Genomic DNA, 15,947 nt, shown 5'->3' with positions numbered 1-15,947 from the left:
GCATCCATTTAGCAATTTTGGCAAAGAGTGGCACATAAAGATGTATCTTTCTGTGTTCAGTTTTGGTCAGCTCATTACAGGAGGGATGTGGATTCTGTAGAGAGAGAGTGCAGAGGAGATTTACAAGGATGTTACCTGGGTTAGAGAGTATGCCTTATGACTCAGGTTGAGTGAACTTGGCCTTTTCTCCTTGCAGTGGCAGAGGATGAGAGGTATACTGATAGAGTTGTATAAGATGATGAGAGTCATTGATGGTGTGGATAGCCGGAGGTATTTTTCCAGGGCTAAAATAGCTAACACGAGGGGTATAGTTTTAAGGTGTTTGGAAGTAGGTACAAGGGGAATGTCAGAGGTAAGTTTTTCATACAGAGAGTGGTGAGTGTGTGGAAAGCACTGCCAGCGAAGGTGGTAAAGGCGGATCCAGTAGGGTCTTTTAAGAGGTTCTTAGGTAGGTACATGGAGCTTAGAAAAATAGAGAACTATATGGTAGGGAAATTCTAGACAACTTCATGGTTGGCACAGCATTGTGGACTGAGGGGCCTGTAATGTGCTGTAGATTTTCTATGTTCTCTCACCAGTGTCAACTTTGTGTCTTGCCTAGTAATAACTCTAAAACCCATAACTCCGTAGGAGCCAGCTTGCATCATACTGGATTTAAGGATAGGTTCCAAGGGTAGATGTATCATTGAACAAATATAATGTGTGTCAGATATACACAATGTATTTTTCCTTTTTGATCAAATATGCTTTTGGAAGATTGTCTAATGAGCAATGTCAAGACTAAAAGCTAGATTATCTTTCCTTTTAATTTTAGTTGTGTTTACAAGTGTGTGTGCCAGCAACATTCAGAGCAGATGTACTGTGACCTCATTACAAAGATAACCAGTCACTTAAGACGAATCTCAGAGGAGCTGCAGGTACATATTATTTTGGATGTCTTATTTTCTTTGCAAATCTGATATGTATTATGTATAAGATTTGTTTCAAAGTAGATTTTATTATCAGAGTACATATATGTATTCCTATGGGCACACTCAGCAAATCTATAGAATAGTAACAGTAAACAGGATCAATGAAAGGTCAAGTAGAGCATAGAAGATAATAAATTGCAAATGCAAATATAAATAAGTAGCAATAAATAATGAGAGTGTGAAATAACAGTATAGTCCTTAAAGCGAGATTGTTAAGGAAATTAATTTGTTATGGAAATTCAATTAAAATTTATCACCAATAAATTGGACACAGCTTTCAAAGTGACTACAGAATACCTTTAATGAATAAGGGAAGAATGATTTGCTAATGATACGATCATCAAGTCTTCCAAAGATCAATAGTCACAGCCAATGTTCCCTCTAATTTTTAGTGGTGTGTGCAAAAATCTTACGTTGTGCAAATTTTTTCCTGTGACTAAAGTATGTGCATACTGAATGCACACATGGCACAGTTTATATAGGTTTACAAAATATTTGACATAAAACTGCACAGAATAGCGACAGAATAACATACATATTTAAGTCAGTTATTTTTTTCTCTCTCCTGTCTTTGGTATTTACCCATTCTTTGTAAACTGTATCTAGACTAATAGAACTTCCATCCAATTGATAGCTTTTGATTCTCATTAACATATCCAAATGACATTCACCTAAATGGTTTCCCAGCTTGTTTTTGAGTTGATTCATTAGGCTAAAACCTCGCTCACAGTCCGCACGAGACGCAAGAAAGGTTCCCCTAATATCCACCAACTGTGCAAGGTCACAAAACTGTTCATTTTGAAGCACAAATGCCACCATTTGAACAAAGTTTGAAATCAATTTGGATTTAATTTTTTCTTGCACGGAATATTTGAAATCATTAAACTATCTAACTATTACAGTATTTTCAGCTAGAAGATCATGATATTTTAGCCATAAGGCATTAACTTGTTCATCACCAAATGTGAAGTCACAGTCTGCAATTGCGGAGAAATCAAAAGCTGACCATTCTTGTACCTCATCTTCAGGAAACCTTTCTTCTAAATGAACACAAAGACTATTTATAAAAGTCAACAGCGAACTTGTATCTACTGTGACATTTTCTTCACGTTGTTGGCTCAGCAAAACTTTAACTTTGTCACTCCATGAAACATTGTCTCCCAGATACTGCTTTCTTACCTTGTTAATTTTGCCTTGTGCAAAATGAAGTGAATCAATTGGTATCAGGCCACTTTTTTGCAGAATCTTGCACAGTGTAGCCAGTTCATCAAAGACATCACTTAAAACCTGTAAAGCGACTTTGTTTGTGATGTTTATCAGTTTCTTAGGACAGTATTTAGCCATAGGGTCATTTGACTGGTCTTTTTCAATACAAACTTAGTAAGCTATCTACAGGATTTGAAACAGGTCCTTTGTAAACTTTACGATATGAACACTGCCCGCCAAAGATGGCTGCCACCATGATGCAGCTGTACAAACCGGAACAGGAAAGGTGAGGTGATGTAAATTAATGACGTGCATTGTGGTATTTGAAAAAACGACTAACTAGTTAACAGAAACATTTAGCTAAAAGATTATTTTCATTAAGTGTGATTATTAATTACTACATTATTTTAGGTAACTAACCTTTTGTGCGCACATTCATTCATTTTGTGCGCTGGTTGAAAAATGTGTGTGTGCGCACCCATGCACAGCTTAGAGGGAACATGGATCACAGCCTTTTTTAAACATGCACGCAAAGCCAATTGCATCATTCAAGAATTTTTTAAAAAAGAAGTCAATCCTGCGTGTCTTACTAATTTCCATGAAAATGCCAGAGTCCTTCCCTTTTCTGCCCAAAACACGCAGATAGGTTGTTAGAAAATCCCTGAAACGAAGATTGATTATTGCAAGTGTGCTGAAAACCCAAGCTGAACAGTGACTCTTTATTTATGGTATATAGAAGGTTCATTAAATCCTTAGATCTAGTAAGTCATTAAAGTACAGAAGTATAATTTATTTTGTATGTAAGTACCTGACAAGTGAAGGAAAGCCAGACACACTTTTTAATTGTCAGAAACTTGGAAACCCACAGGGTCCTTCCTACAATCTATGACCTTCACTGTGTTGTGCACTAAGGCCAGCACTAGGTATCTTGTGAAACCCTGCCTGGTTTCCTTGGCTGCGTAAGTCGAGGGAATACATACTCTGGTCTCGCCAAACCTGTGAGATTGAGATGACTCTCTCACCCCAAACCCTGCTTTGTGTGGATGCTAGGAAATTTGCTACCCTGTTACAACTCAGTGCCAAGAATCAAGACAGCACACTGCATACGATTAAATGAATTATATTTATGAATCTTAATTGAAGAGTTCATATGAAAAGAAAGAAAAAAAACAAAAAGGGCTCATTATAATTAAGCAGTCCAATGTGCACAAGTTGGAGCCCTATTCTTCCCATGATGCCTATTCACAGCTCCTCAGTCAACTGTGGCGCCTCACTGCATCGAATCACGGTTCCCCACTGGGTCGAATTCTATGACTGGTTTGCTCCAGTGTCTTCTCCCTTCATCTCTGTGACCGGCTCACATTCCAAAGCACCCGTTATCTCTAACCATAACCCAAACACTGCTCCTACAGAAAGGCGATTACCTTAGCAGTGAAACTTTTCCCAGGGTGTTACAATTGCTAATTAAAGGAAGGTACAAGGTGTTAACAACTTGGGTATTTTAACCCTTTATCCAGAAATTTCTTCCACAGAGATGTTATCCTCTTCTGTTCAAGAGCCTGATCGTTGAGGGGTAGTAACTGTAATAATAATAAATCAATAATTTAATAATAAATCAGTTTTACCTTCCTCATCAGAGACTCAACCTGCAAATTAACCTTCAAGGAATCCTGCACAAGGATTCTCAAGTCCCATTGTGCCTCAGCTTAGTGTACATTCCCTCCATTTAGAAAATAGTCTACACTTTTATTTCTTCTACCAAAGTGCATGACCATACATTTCCTGATGCTGTATTCCATCTGGCACATCTTTGCCTATTCTCCTAATCTGTTGAAATCCTCTGCAGCCTCTCTGCTTCCTCAACACTACTTTCCCCTCTGCCTAGCTTTGTAGTGTCTGCAAACTTAGCCACAAAGTCATCAGTTCTGTCATCCAAATCATTGACGTTATAATGAAAAAAGCAGTCCCAACACAGACCCCTGTGAAAAGCCACTAGTCACCGGCAGTCAACAAGAAAAGTCTCCCTTTATTCCCACTCTTTGCCTGCTGGCAATCAACCATAGCTTTATCCATGCTAGAATGTTTCCTGTAATACCATGGGCTCTGACCTTGTTAAGCAGTCTCATGTGTGGCTCCTTGTCAAAGGCCTTCTAAAAATCCAAGTACACAACATCAACCGATTCTCCTTTGTCTATCCTGCTTTTTTTTCAATTGTTCCATGCTCCCATTTAATGTCGGAGAATGTATACAATACACAACCTGAAATTCTTACTCTCCACAGACATCCTCAAAACAGAAGAAAAACCCCAAAGAATGAATGACAGAATAAAGGATAAGAACCCCAAAACTCCCTGCTGCCTTCCCACGTGCAAGCGGCATCAACCCTCCCCCTGCTTACTTTACCACAAAGCATCAGCATTCCCACCACCCACCATACAAGCAACAGCAAAGCCCCCAAAGAGAGACCATGGTCTACAGTCCAGCAAAAACTAACTGTTCACTCCAACATTTTGAAATTTCACCAGCTCTCAAACAAGGGAGAGACAGAGAGAGAGAGCTGAGTCCTTCAGCCGCTCTTGCTGTCTTTGACGTTCTGGCTCCTACTACGCTTCACTTTGCAACGCTGGCAAGCATTCATGTACACAGGGCTGCACAAGGCCATACCCTGAAGATGCCTGACTTGAGGCTGAACCTGGACATATCAAAATGCTGCCAATTGGTGAGCTCCAAGAACAAGAACCCACTGCTGTGCAGGATCCCAGTTGGAGTGTCACTGTAGATCAAACATCCCAACAGGACCCCAGCCACCCTGAAAAGGAAAATAGAAGCACTAGAATAGGAAAAATTTATATGTTACGTTAATGAGCTGACAGAAGTGTGCTGTAGCGCCATCGTTAGCTTCAAAGAATTCCAACAGATTTGTCGAACAAGTTTTTCCCTTGAGGAAACCATGCTGACTACAACCTACTTTATCATGTGCCTCCAAGTACCCCGAAACCACATCCTTAGCAATCAATTCCAACATCTTCCCAACATTGAGGTCAGACAACTGGCCTATCATTTCCTTCCTTCTGCCACTATCACTTCCTGAATAGTGGAGTGACATTTCCAATTTTTCAGCCATCTGGGACCATTCCAGAATCTAGTGATTCTTGAAAGATCACTCCTAATGCCTCCGTAATCTCTTCAACCACCTGTTTCAGAACCCTGGGGTGTACACCATCTGGTCCAGGTGTCTTGTCTACCTTCGGACCTTTCAGTTTCCCAAGAAGCTTCTCCCTAGTAATGGGAGGAAAAATAACAATTCTAACCCCTGACACTTAGAACTTACACCATACTGTTAGTGCTTTCCTCAGTGACGACTGATGCAAAATACTTGGTTTGTTTGCCATTTCCTTGTCTTCTCTCTCCCCCCTCCCCATTACTACCCCTCTATCATTTTCCAGCAGTCCAGTATCCTCTCTTTTACATTTTATGTATCTGAAGAAACTTTTGGTATCCTCTTTGATATTATTACCCTGCTTATTTGCATATTTCATCTTTTCCTCAATGACATTTTAGTTGCCTTCTGTTGGTTTTGAAAGCTTCCCAATCCTCTAACTTCCCAAACAAGAGAAAATCTGCAGATGCTGGAAATCCGAGCAATACACACAAAATGCTGGAGGAGTTCAGCAGGCCAGGCAGCATTTATGGAAAAAGTACAGATGACATATTGGGCTGAAACTTTTTGAAGGGTGCTGCTGAAGGGTTTTGGCCCGATAAGTTGACTATTCTTTTTTTCCATAGATGCTGCTTAGCCTGCTGAGTTTGTCCGGCGTTTTGTCCGTGTTTCTGTAACTTCCCAATAAATTTATATGCCCTCTCTTTGGCTTTTATATTGGCTTTGACTTCTCGTGTTAGCTACAATTATGTCATCTTGCCTTTAGAATACTTCTTCCTTTATGTGATGTATATATCCTGTGCCTTCGAAACTGCTTCAAAAAATTCCAGCCATTGCTGCTGTGCCATCATCCCTGCCAGTACTCTTTTCCAATTAATTTTGGCCAACTCCTCTCATGCCTTTGTAATTCCCTTTACTTCACTATAATACGGATACATCTAACTTTAACTTCTTCTCAAATTTCAGGGTTGATCATATTATGATCACTTTTTCCTAACTTTACTTTGAGCTTTCTAATCAATTCTGCTTCATTGCCCAACACCCAATCAGAATAGCTGATCCTTTAGTGGGCTCAACCACGAGCTGTTCTAAGATGCCATCTCCTAGATATTCTAGAAATTCCCCCTCTTGGGGTCATGCATCAGCCTGATTTTCCCCCGTGAAATTGAAATCCCCGTGACTTTTGTAACATTGCCCTTTGAGAATGCATTTTCGATCTCCCATTATAGTTTGTAGACCATATATGTTTACTACTGTCTGTATATAACTCCCATCAGTGTCTTTTAACCCTTGCAGTTCCTTAGCTCTACCCACAACAATTCATCGCCTCTGGCCCTATGTCACCACCTAATGATTTGATATCATTGTTTACTAACAGAGCCAGGCAACCCTCCCCCCGCCTACCTGCCTGTCCTTTCAATACAATGTGTATCCTTGAATGTTAAGCCCCCGGTTATAATCTTTCAGTCATGAGCCATGATTCAGTGATGCCTACAAAATCATACATGCCAATCTGTAACATTGCTACCTGTTCATCCAGCTTATTCTGTATATTGCACGCATTCAGATATACCACCTTCAGTCCTGTATTCACCCTTAATGATTTTTGTCTGACTTTTACTTTGCAACTCCTCCTGTTGACTGCAATTTTGCCCTGTCATCAGCTTCTCCTTACTAGGAGTTTCATTACAGATTGTGTTTGTTTGTAAACCAACTACCTCATCCTCAGCACTATCACTCCAGTTTCCATCCCTCTGCCAAATTAATTTAAACCCTCCTGAACAACTCTGGTAAAATTGCACACAAAGATATTGGATACCCTCAGGCTTGGGTGCAACCCATCCCTTTTGAACACTATCTCACCTTCCCCAGAAGAGAGCCCAATGATCCACAAGTCTGAACCCCTGACCCCTGCACTAGTTCCTCAGCCACATATTCACCTGCCAAATCATCCTATTCTTACCTTCACTGGCACAGGCAGAAATCCAAAGATTACTACCCTGGAACTCCCTAAAATCTCTCTTCAGATCCTCCTCACCTTGCCTACTTATGTCATTGGTGCCAATATGCACCAAGACTTCTGGTTGCTCACCTTCGCCCTTGAGAATGCAATGGACCCGACCTGAGACATTCCTGATCCTGGCACCAGGGAAGCAACATACTGTCAGGTTACACAGTTGGTGGAAATGTAAATAACTCACGACCACTGGCATGGCATTGAGTTGGGGCTTCATTTTAAGAGGCTTGTCTGATGTGATGACGTAATTACATAAAAGGCTTTTAGTGCGCTTTGTGTTCAGGTTTTGGAGTTCAATAAAATGTGTTAACATTTTTTTTCTGAAACATAAAACGCCTGACTTCATTTTATTTGTGAAAACCTATATTGGTGACCCTGATGCTCCAGGGCGATTTTAGAATTTTTCAACATGTCGGACAACACAGTCACTTTGAAACTGCTGGAATTTTGGGAGCAAAATGCTGTTGCTTGTTTGTATAAGCCGAGGTCCAACACATGCAGTGAGAAATCACTGCCAATGACACCAAATTTTTTTAGTGTGGTAGCATTACTCAGTAATTACACGGATGTGAGAGTGGCGAGTCTACTAGATCACGTGCCTGAACACAATAAATACCGATTGCTGAAAACTTACCTTTTGAAACTTTTGGACTGTCGGGGTTTGAGCATACAAAACAGTTGCTCTGCTTGCCTGATCTTGGCGATGATAAGCCATCAGAGTTATTGGGCCGCATGTTGTTTCTCCTGGGAAATCACTATCCTTGTTTTATTTTTAAAGAATTCTTCGTGCAGCAAATGCATGATCAAGTTCGCATAGCCCTTGCTCATGCACCTATGAAGAACTAAATGGCTGATGGTCTACACTCAGCCAGGCAGCGATATACCATTCCTCCTCCATTCTCTACCTCAGTAAGCCCAGTCAGCATGGTCTTCAACATAAGGACTCCCGCGGCTATGAAACAGACTGTGCAAGACTTGTGTCTTTACCATGCTTGCTTTGGTACGAACGCTAAGAACTGCTGACCACCTTGCAGCTTCGACAGTGCCAGCACAACAGGACATCAGAGATTTGTGAACACCGTGGATCCCAGCTGCCAGGGTTGTCTACTATTCATTACAGTATGCCTCCTGTGTGATACGGGAGCTGAAGTTAGTGTATTGCCAGCATTGCCTATTGATGAGAAGGTAAAGAGTAACAAAACCTTGCTGGAGGCATCTAATGGCAGCATGATCCAGACTTGGGAAGCATGACGAGTATGCTCTGCTTCAGTGGGAGGCATTACACATGGGACTTCGTCCTGGCTAAAGTTACTAGACCTTTGCTTGGTGCAGATTTCCTGTGTGGCCAAGGACTATGAGTTGATCTTAAGAACTGCTGGCTTGAGACTTTGGGTGCTAAGGTGCTCCCCCAGTAAGTTCCCATAATGTATCAAGTGCATGCACCACTCTGTGAGTTTACTCAACTGCTGGGCAAATTCTCAAACATCACCAAGCCCACATTCTGCACTATTATAAAACATAGGATCGAGCACCACATTCCCACAGCTGTCCTGCCAGTCCATGCCTGCGCCCATAGACTGGACCAGAAAAGCTGGCAACTGCGAAGGCTGTTGGAAGTATTTGCCTTTGTATGCCAGTCGAATAGCCCTGGGGAGTTGCCCCTCCATACTGTCACTATGTCCGATGTGCTGATTACTGATACCTTAACAAGGCCATCACCCCTGATTGTTACCTGGTCCTACACGTACTAAACACTTCAGCATGTTTAACCAGAAAGTTAATTTTTTCAAAGTCGATCTAGTTGGGGGCTACCATTAAGTGTATGTGTGCGCTCGGAGGACATTCCCAAAATGCCTGTGATAACCCCGTTTAGCCTCTTGAGTTTCTGCGCATGCTATTTGGATTGAAAAATGCAGCGCAGACTTGCCAATGGCTGATGGACTTTGTATTAAGAGACTTAGATTTTCCTCTTGTTTATCTGGATGACATACTTTCACCATTGCATCCAAATCTGATAAACATATCTCATCTCTGCACGCTTTGATTACTGCTACACGGGGTGATTATTAAATAATGCCTGCTGAGTACCACTTTGGGTTGACAAACATTGACTTCTTTGGTCATTGAATCTCTGCAGAATGTGTGAAACCCCTCCCTTCGAAAAATCTGGTATTATGGATTTCCTACCCCTCTGCACTACTGCAAAAAAAAACGACAGTAGTTTTTAGGTATAGTGGATTTCTATTACCGCATTATTCTGCGAGCTGCTGAACTTGTGCTCCCCTTTGTATAGTGCGCTTAAAGCAATACTACTAATCAAGTGCTTGACTGGTCAGCAGATATGACTAGGGCATTTGATGATGCTCTTTCCAATGTGACCCCACTGGCTCATTCACTCCCCAGTGCACCCATAGCCATTACTATTGACACTTCAGACCTTCCTGTGGTGCTGTGCAAGAGCAGTTGATTGGAGGCATGTGGCAGCTACCTGCCGCCCTTAGCTGGCAGCTCTGGCCCCCTTAAAAGGAAGTACAGCATGTTTGAGCACAAACTTTTCAGTCTCTATATGGCTGTCTACCATTTTCATTTTCTTCTTGAGGGTCACCATTTCACAGCGTTCATTGATTACAAATCCCTTGTGCAACTGATAGCCAAAATATTAGACCTTTGGACTGCATGGCAACAATGCCAACAGGCCTACATATGAGTTTACAACTGATATACAAGATATCAAGGGAAAAGTAATGGTGTGGCTGATTGCCTCTCACAGCCAACTGTTGAGGCATACACATACGTGGCAGCCGACCCAAGCTATTGATCCAGAGGTCCAGTCTTGCTGAACAGCGCTCATGCACCTGCAGCTGGCTGACATTAAGTTTGGGGAAGCTGGGGTTTCTCTCCTGTGTGATGTCTCAACCGGTCGCTCTTGTTCGATAGTGCCCGCAAACTGGAGATGGACTATTTTTAACTCCATATGGCCTCTTGCATCTGGGCTGAAAGGCCTCACAGAAACTGGATGCACTAAACTTTGTGTGGCATGGCCTTGGGAAAGATGTGCGTGATTGGACTGCAGCCTGTGTAGAGTACCAGTGAGGAAACATCATCCCTTATATCCAGATTCCATTGGCGTACAAAATGACCATGAGCATGACAACACAACTTGTGTAATCTGCTGCTACTCCACCCACAGAACATAGGATCCAAGCCAGGCTCAAAATGCTGGTTTTAGTGAATTCTGAGGGGAACTGTGTAGGATAAGTTATTTGGTGGAAATGTACGTTATTCCCAACCACTGACATTGAGTTGGTGTTGCTCTTTAAGAGGCTGGTCTGACATGATTTAATTATGTAAAAAGTGTGCTTTGTGTTCAGATTTTGAAGTTCAATAAAATGAGTTTTTTTCTTTTTGAAACATAAAATGCCTCACTTTGTTTTAGTTACAAACCTACAATACTGTCTGGGTGTCTAACGCACTCAGAGAATCTCATCTCTATTCCTCTGACTCTGGAATTTCATATTAACACTGCAGTCTTCTTTACCTCTCTGCTCTTCTGAACCGCAGTATCAAACTCAGTGCCCAAGACCCATTCGCTGTGGTTTCTCTCCCCCCCCCCCACCCCCAGGTCATTCCCCTCAACAGTATCTGAAGTTGTGTACGTGTTATTGAGGGGAATATCCACAGGTGTACTTTGCACTGGCTGTGCATTTCCTTTGTTTCTCCTGACAGTCATCTAGTTACCCGTCTACTGCAACCTAAGAGTGACTATCTCCTTGTAGCTTCAGTCTATCACCACCTCATTCTCCTGTGCGAGTTGAAAGTCATCAAGCTGCAGATCCAGCAGGCCAGGCAGCATCTCTAGGGAGAGGTACAGTCGACGTTTCAGGCCGAGACCCTTCGACCCCGAGTCCTGACGAAGGGTCTCGGCCTGAAACGTCGACTGTACCTCTCCCTAGAGATGCTGCCTGGCCTGCTGCATTCACCAGCAACTTTGATGTGTGTTGCTTGAATTTCCAGCATCTGCAGAATTCCTGTTGTAAACTGCAGATCCAGTTTCTTAATGCATTATCTCAGAAGCTGTGACTTTGTGCACCTGCTGCAGAAGTGTTTATCTGGGAGAGTGGTTGTCTTCCAGACTTCCCACATCCCCCACACAGTGCAAACACTGCCCCTGCAGTGGAAGTCACTAAACTGCCTGTTCATTTGCAAACAAGGGAAAATCTACAGATGCTAGAAATCCAAGCAACACGCACAAAATGCTGGAGAAAGTCAGCAGGCAGGCAGCACTTATGGAAAGGAGAACAGTACTGAGGAAAGGCCTTGGCCCAGAACGTCAGCTGTTCTCATTTCCATAGATGTTGTCTGGCCTGCTGAGTTCCTCCAGCATTCTGTGTGTTGGCTGTTCATTTGGATCTTTTAATACTTCTCACAATGATCTTTGTAAGTGATTTGTTTAATATTACCTCTTTAAGCATTATTAACACCACATTCGTCAATCATTTGTTTAATTGTGCATGTGCAAATAGGCTGCTGCTTCAACTGAATATCGACCAAAGCTGCGTTTGTGATAAAGTAGCTGATGGGACATTATGAAATGTAGGTATTATTCTCCTCTCAGAACTGGCTGACGTCTGTGGCAGGTTCAGTATGTTAAGTTAAGCTTCTCTGAATGCCTCTGTCCAAGGATTGCACTGTAGCATGTCAAGCATTTATCTATAATCCTGCAATGTTTGCTCTAATTCTACATGTTAACAAAATGTCCCTCAGCTGTGGGGAATGCATGTGTATGGTTGAGGAGCTACCATTGGAGTCATAAAGAATAATTTTACTGCTGGCTGCATGGATTTAATGATTACTTTAAACCCCAATAAATTCTGTTTCATTTTATTTATGGTAAAGAAACCTTTTTCTCCATTTTATTCCTCCCAGTGAGGCTGTGGGTTTCCTACTGAGGTGCAGAGTGCTGAATTACAGTTGCAGGTTACTAGTTTTTTCAATTCAGTTTTTAAGTTGACAAATTAATTCTTTACTGCAACTTTGAATTTGTTTTAACTAGGAAAATGGATATGAGACATGCAGGGCCATAGAATGTCTTGACTGCGTAGTTCTGCAGAGGACTGGCATGGATTTGATGTGCTGAATAGCCTCCTGTACCATTGCAACTCTAAATATGTAATTTCAGTAGTGTACATTAAAGTGAATTTAGAGGTTTTGTTCAAGATTATTGTATTTCTGTTCAATTACTCCATAATGTGTCAAGATTCCATATCCCCCTTGTCCTTGTAATCACAAGATTGGGTGTGTAGAGGAAAATACTTTAGGTTATTGCATAGATGTAGACTTTGAGGCTACAAAGTGGTATACAGATATTGAGATTTTTTTGCATAAAGATGAATTGATTTACATTAATTGTAAGTACTATGGAACATAATAATAACATTTGTTTGAGGTAGTCCTTACTTCCATTACATTATCTGGTCTTCTATTCTAAGTGCTGTGCTTTTTCCTGAATTTATTTTGTACTAAACATTTTGGGAACATATTTACACAGCATGTTGCAGATTTGATACACCGTATGCTAATTTGCTCAGTGTCTTTCTGTTGCTGTTCAACGTACAGTTGATGGCAGTGAAAATTGATTTTTCATCATGTACAGCCTTGTGGTAAAACACTAACAAAGCCAGAAGGTGTCAGTGTAGTCTGATATAAAATGAAGTGTGTTGAAAGACTCTTGAAAGAGGTCACCTGCAGTGAACTGAGATCTACAGGGGCCTCGGTGATCAGCTTCTAGTATTGGGGAGAGTGAGGCTCTGAATTCTATAACTTGGAGATTTCAAGGGCGATTGTATTCTGCCATCGTAGATCTCTGATTGTTGTGCAACAGCTTGTAGTGTGATTAATTTAATTTTATTTTTTTTGCTTAACTGTACTCTGTATGCCGGTGTGTACACTCTCTATGTTGGTGTGATTTTTGTTTAACTGGTGCCTTGTCTGTTACAGTTTAGATTATGAGAATACTCAGTCCTCTTTTATTGTCATTTAGAAATGCATACATGCATTAAGAAATGATACAATGTTTCTCCGGAGTGATTTCACAGAAAACAGGACAGACCAAAGACTAACACTGACAGAACCACATAATTATAACATATAGTTACAGCAGTGCAAAGCAATACCATAATTTGATGAAGAACAGACCATAGGCACAGTAAAAAAAAAAGGTCTCAAAGTCCTGAGTCGATCAACTCCCGAGTCCCCAATAGCAGGTGGCAAAAGGGAGAAACTCCCTGCCGTAAACCTCCAGGCACCATCAATTTGCCGATACCTTGGAAGCAGCCGACCCTGAGTCCATCCGTCCGAAAACTCGGAGCTTCTCACCAGCCTCTCCAATACAGCCTCCCGAGCGCCATCCTCTGTCGAGCGCCTTTGACTTCTCCCCGGCTGCTGAAACACGCAAAGCCGAGGATTTCGGGGCCTTCAGCTCTGGAGATTCTGGTTACCACACAGTAGCAGCGGTAGCAGAGCAGACATTTCAGAAGTTTTCCAGATGTTCCACTGTGCTCTCACGTCTGTCTCCATCAAATCAGGATTGTGCACTGTCCCCTACTTGACAGACAACAGGTATTCATCACCGAAGTGGCCGTGTGCGCTGTCGTCGCGCCGCCATCTTCTCCCCCCTCCCGGGAGTTCATTTCCAAAACTCCCTAGCGTTATTTAGGTGTATAACACCATGATGTAGTAGTTTAAGGTATTAGAAATATATTGAGAGTAAATTTTTGCCAAAACTGTTTTAGATTATTGAAATCTGCCACATCAGACATCTGTTAAAACTCTTGTAGTGAGTATATAGTATGTAAAAATGCACAACACATCCTTAGACTACTCATCTTGTCTGTTTCCCTTTTCAAACTGGTTCTAGTTTAAAGCTGGCTACAGGATAGTTTGACCAAAACAAGACTTAAATACAGCTGCTCATTCAATTTAACTGAATCTATATTGAGTGAAACATTTTAAAAAGGTACAGTGGGGTGCCATGGTAGCATAGCCGTTAGCCCGATGCTGTTGCAGCTCAGGGCGTCGGAGCTCAGTTTGTGTCCTCTATAAAAAGTTTGTGCGTCTTCCTCATGAGCGTAAGGGTTTCAGTTTCCTCCCACAGTCCACAGGTTAATTAGTCTTTGTATATTGTCCCGTGATTAGGCTAGGGTTAAATCAGTGGGTTACTGGGCAGTGCACCTTGCTGTTTCACACTGTTTCTCTAAATAAGGTAAGATAAATAAGAATTACAGATCATTTACATATGTAATGGGAGCTTGTATTTGTCCAAGCTATACCAGTTTTCTTCTTTTCGGAAAGCGTGAAACACCTTGTTTTAGTTTTACTCGTGCTGCCTCTGACTGCTCTCTGCATTGGTAGTTTTTTCTTGCATTTGTACAGAACACACATACTATCAGCTTGGAAGAAATTTGCAGCATTTTCACATGGTGTATATTTGACTAAGTTTCCTCTGACTTCTCCAGGGGATTACTTGTAGGCTCAGATGTCCATCACTATCATGACAGCATCTACTTTGATTTGTATTTATTTTGTCCTCCTAGTCATGATGGCACTCAGGAATCAGAATCAGGGTTATTATCACTGGCTAAGTTGTGAAATCTGTTGTGTGGGAGCGGTACAATACAATACATATTTAAAACCTTGTGTAAAAACTACTTTCAATCAAGAAGGCACCAGCAAACTTGGGTGACATTTTCCAGATAGCAAATCTTGTAAATTATTTCACTTTTTCTATTCCTTCTGCTTTTTTTTTTAAACATATTGTTTGTGTCATGGAAATGGTTGGTGCCTGTGATGTGCAGTTTGGATCTCAATTGAAGGATCCAGCACCATGCTATGTCCGGAGAGCTGCCTCGAGATCAGGGGCGCGAACACAAAAAAGACAGAACACTCATGAACGACTCCATCTCTAAGCGGCGAGGAAGATTGAAGCATCAAGTTGAAGGCGTTCAGTCCCGATCAGCTAGCGCTCCCGATGGCGGCTGCAGGGACGATGGTGTTTGGACCTGGTCAGTGAGTGCTCCTGAGAGAGGCTGCCAGTATTTGTATCCAGTCAGCGATCACTCCTGAAGGAAGCCACCATTCGCACCAGGTGTGAGTTCTGACTCACGGAAGGACCGTTTGATGTTCTGACATTTGAGTACTTGGACTGTACTTTATGTTGGTCTCCTTCGGTTTTTTGGCATTTCCTTCTTGTGGCTGATTGGCGGATGGGTGATCTGTAAGTTCTGTATGGGGGGTGTGAGTTTTGATTCTACTATCATTGTTTTATTTTGCAAGTGAAGTGGTTGGGGATTGCTTCCTTGCAGTTTTTTTTCTGCAGGAGAAGGAGTCGGGGATTTTATTGTTGCTGGGTTTTTCTTCTGCTGAGAAGGGGATTGGGGTTTGTATTGTTGCTGTTTTTATCCTGCAGGGAGGGTGTTGGGGATTTTGTTTTTGTGGGGCAGGGGTTGGGAATTCTGGGGTCTGCAAGTTTTTCTTTTACTTGTGTATTTCATGGCTATCTGGAGAAGACAAATATTAGAGTTGTATTGAACATGTA

General features: G+C 41.8%; 1 protein-coding gene across 1 annotated transcript in view; it reads left to right on the top strand.

Moving 5' to 3' along the window:
- The window catches only part of cacul1 (CDK2 associated cullin domain 1), a 164,068-nt gene that overhangs the window by 34,872 nt on the left and 113,249 nt on the right, over positions 1–15,947 (top strand). Inside the window, exon 3 of the mRNA XM_072239633.1 lies at positions 815–917. Within this exon, the coding sequence (XP_072095734.1) occupies positions 815–917 (103 nt within the window). The remainder of the gene's footprint in view (positions 1–814; positions 918–15,947) is intronic.

This window comes from Mobula birostris, chromosome 21 (genome assembly GCF_030028105.1).
Source record: "Mobula birostris isolate sMobBir1 chromosome 21, sMobBir1.hap1, whole genome shotgun sequence".
Lineage (NCBI taxonomy): Eukaryota > Metazoa > Chordata > Chondrichthyes > Myliobatiformes > Myliobatidae > Mobula > Mobula birostris.
Note: the sequence above shows the minus strand (reverse complement) of the source record. Positions and strands in the feature narration are given on the sequence as shown.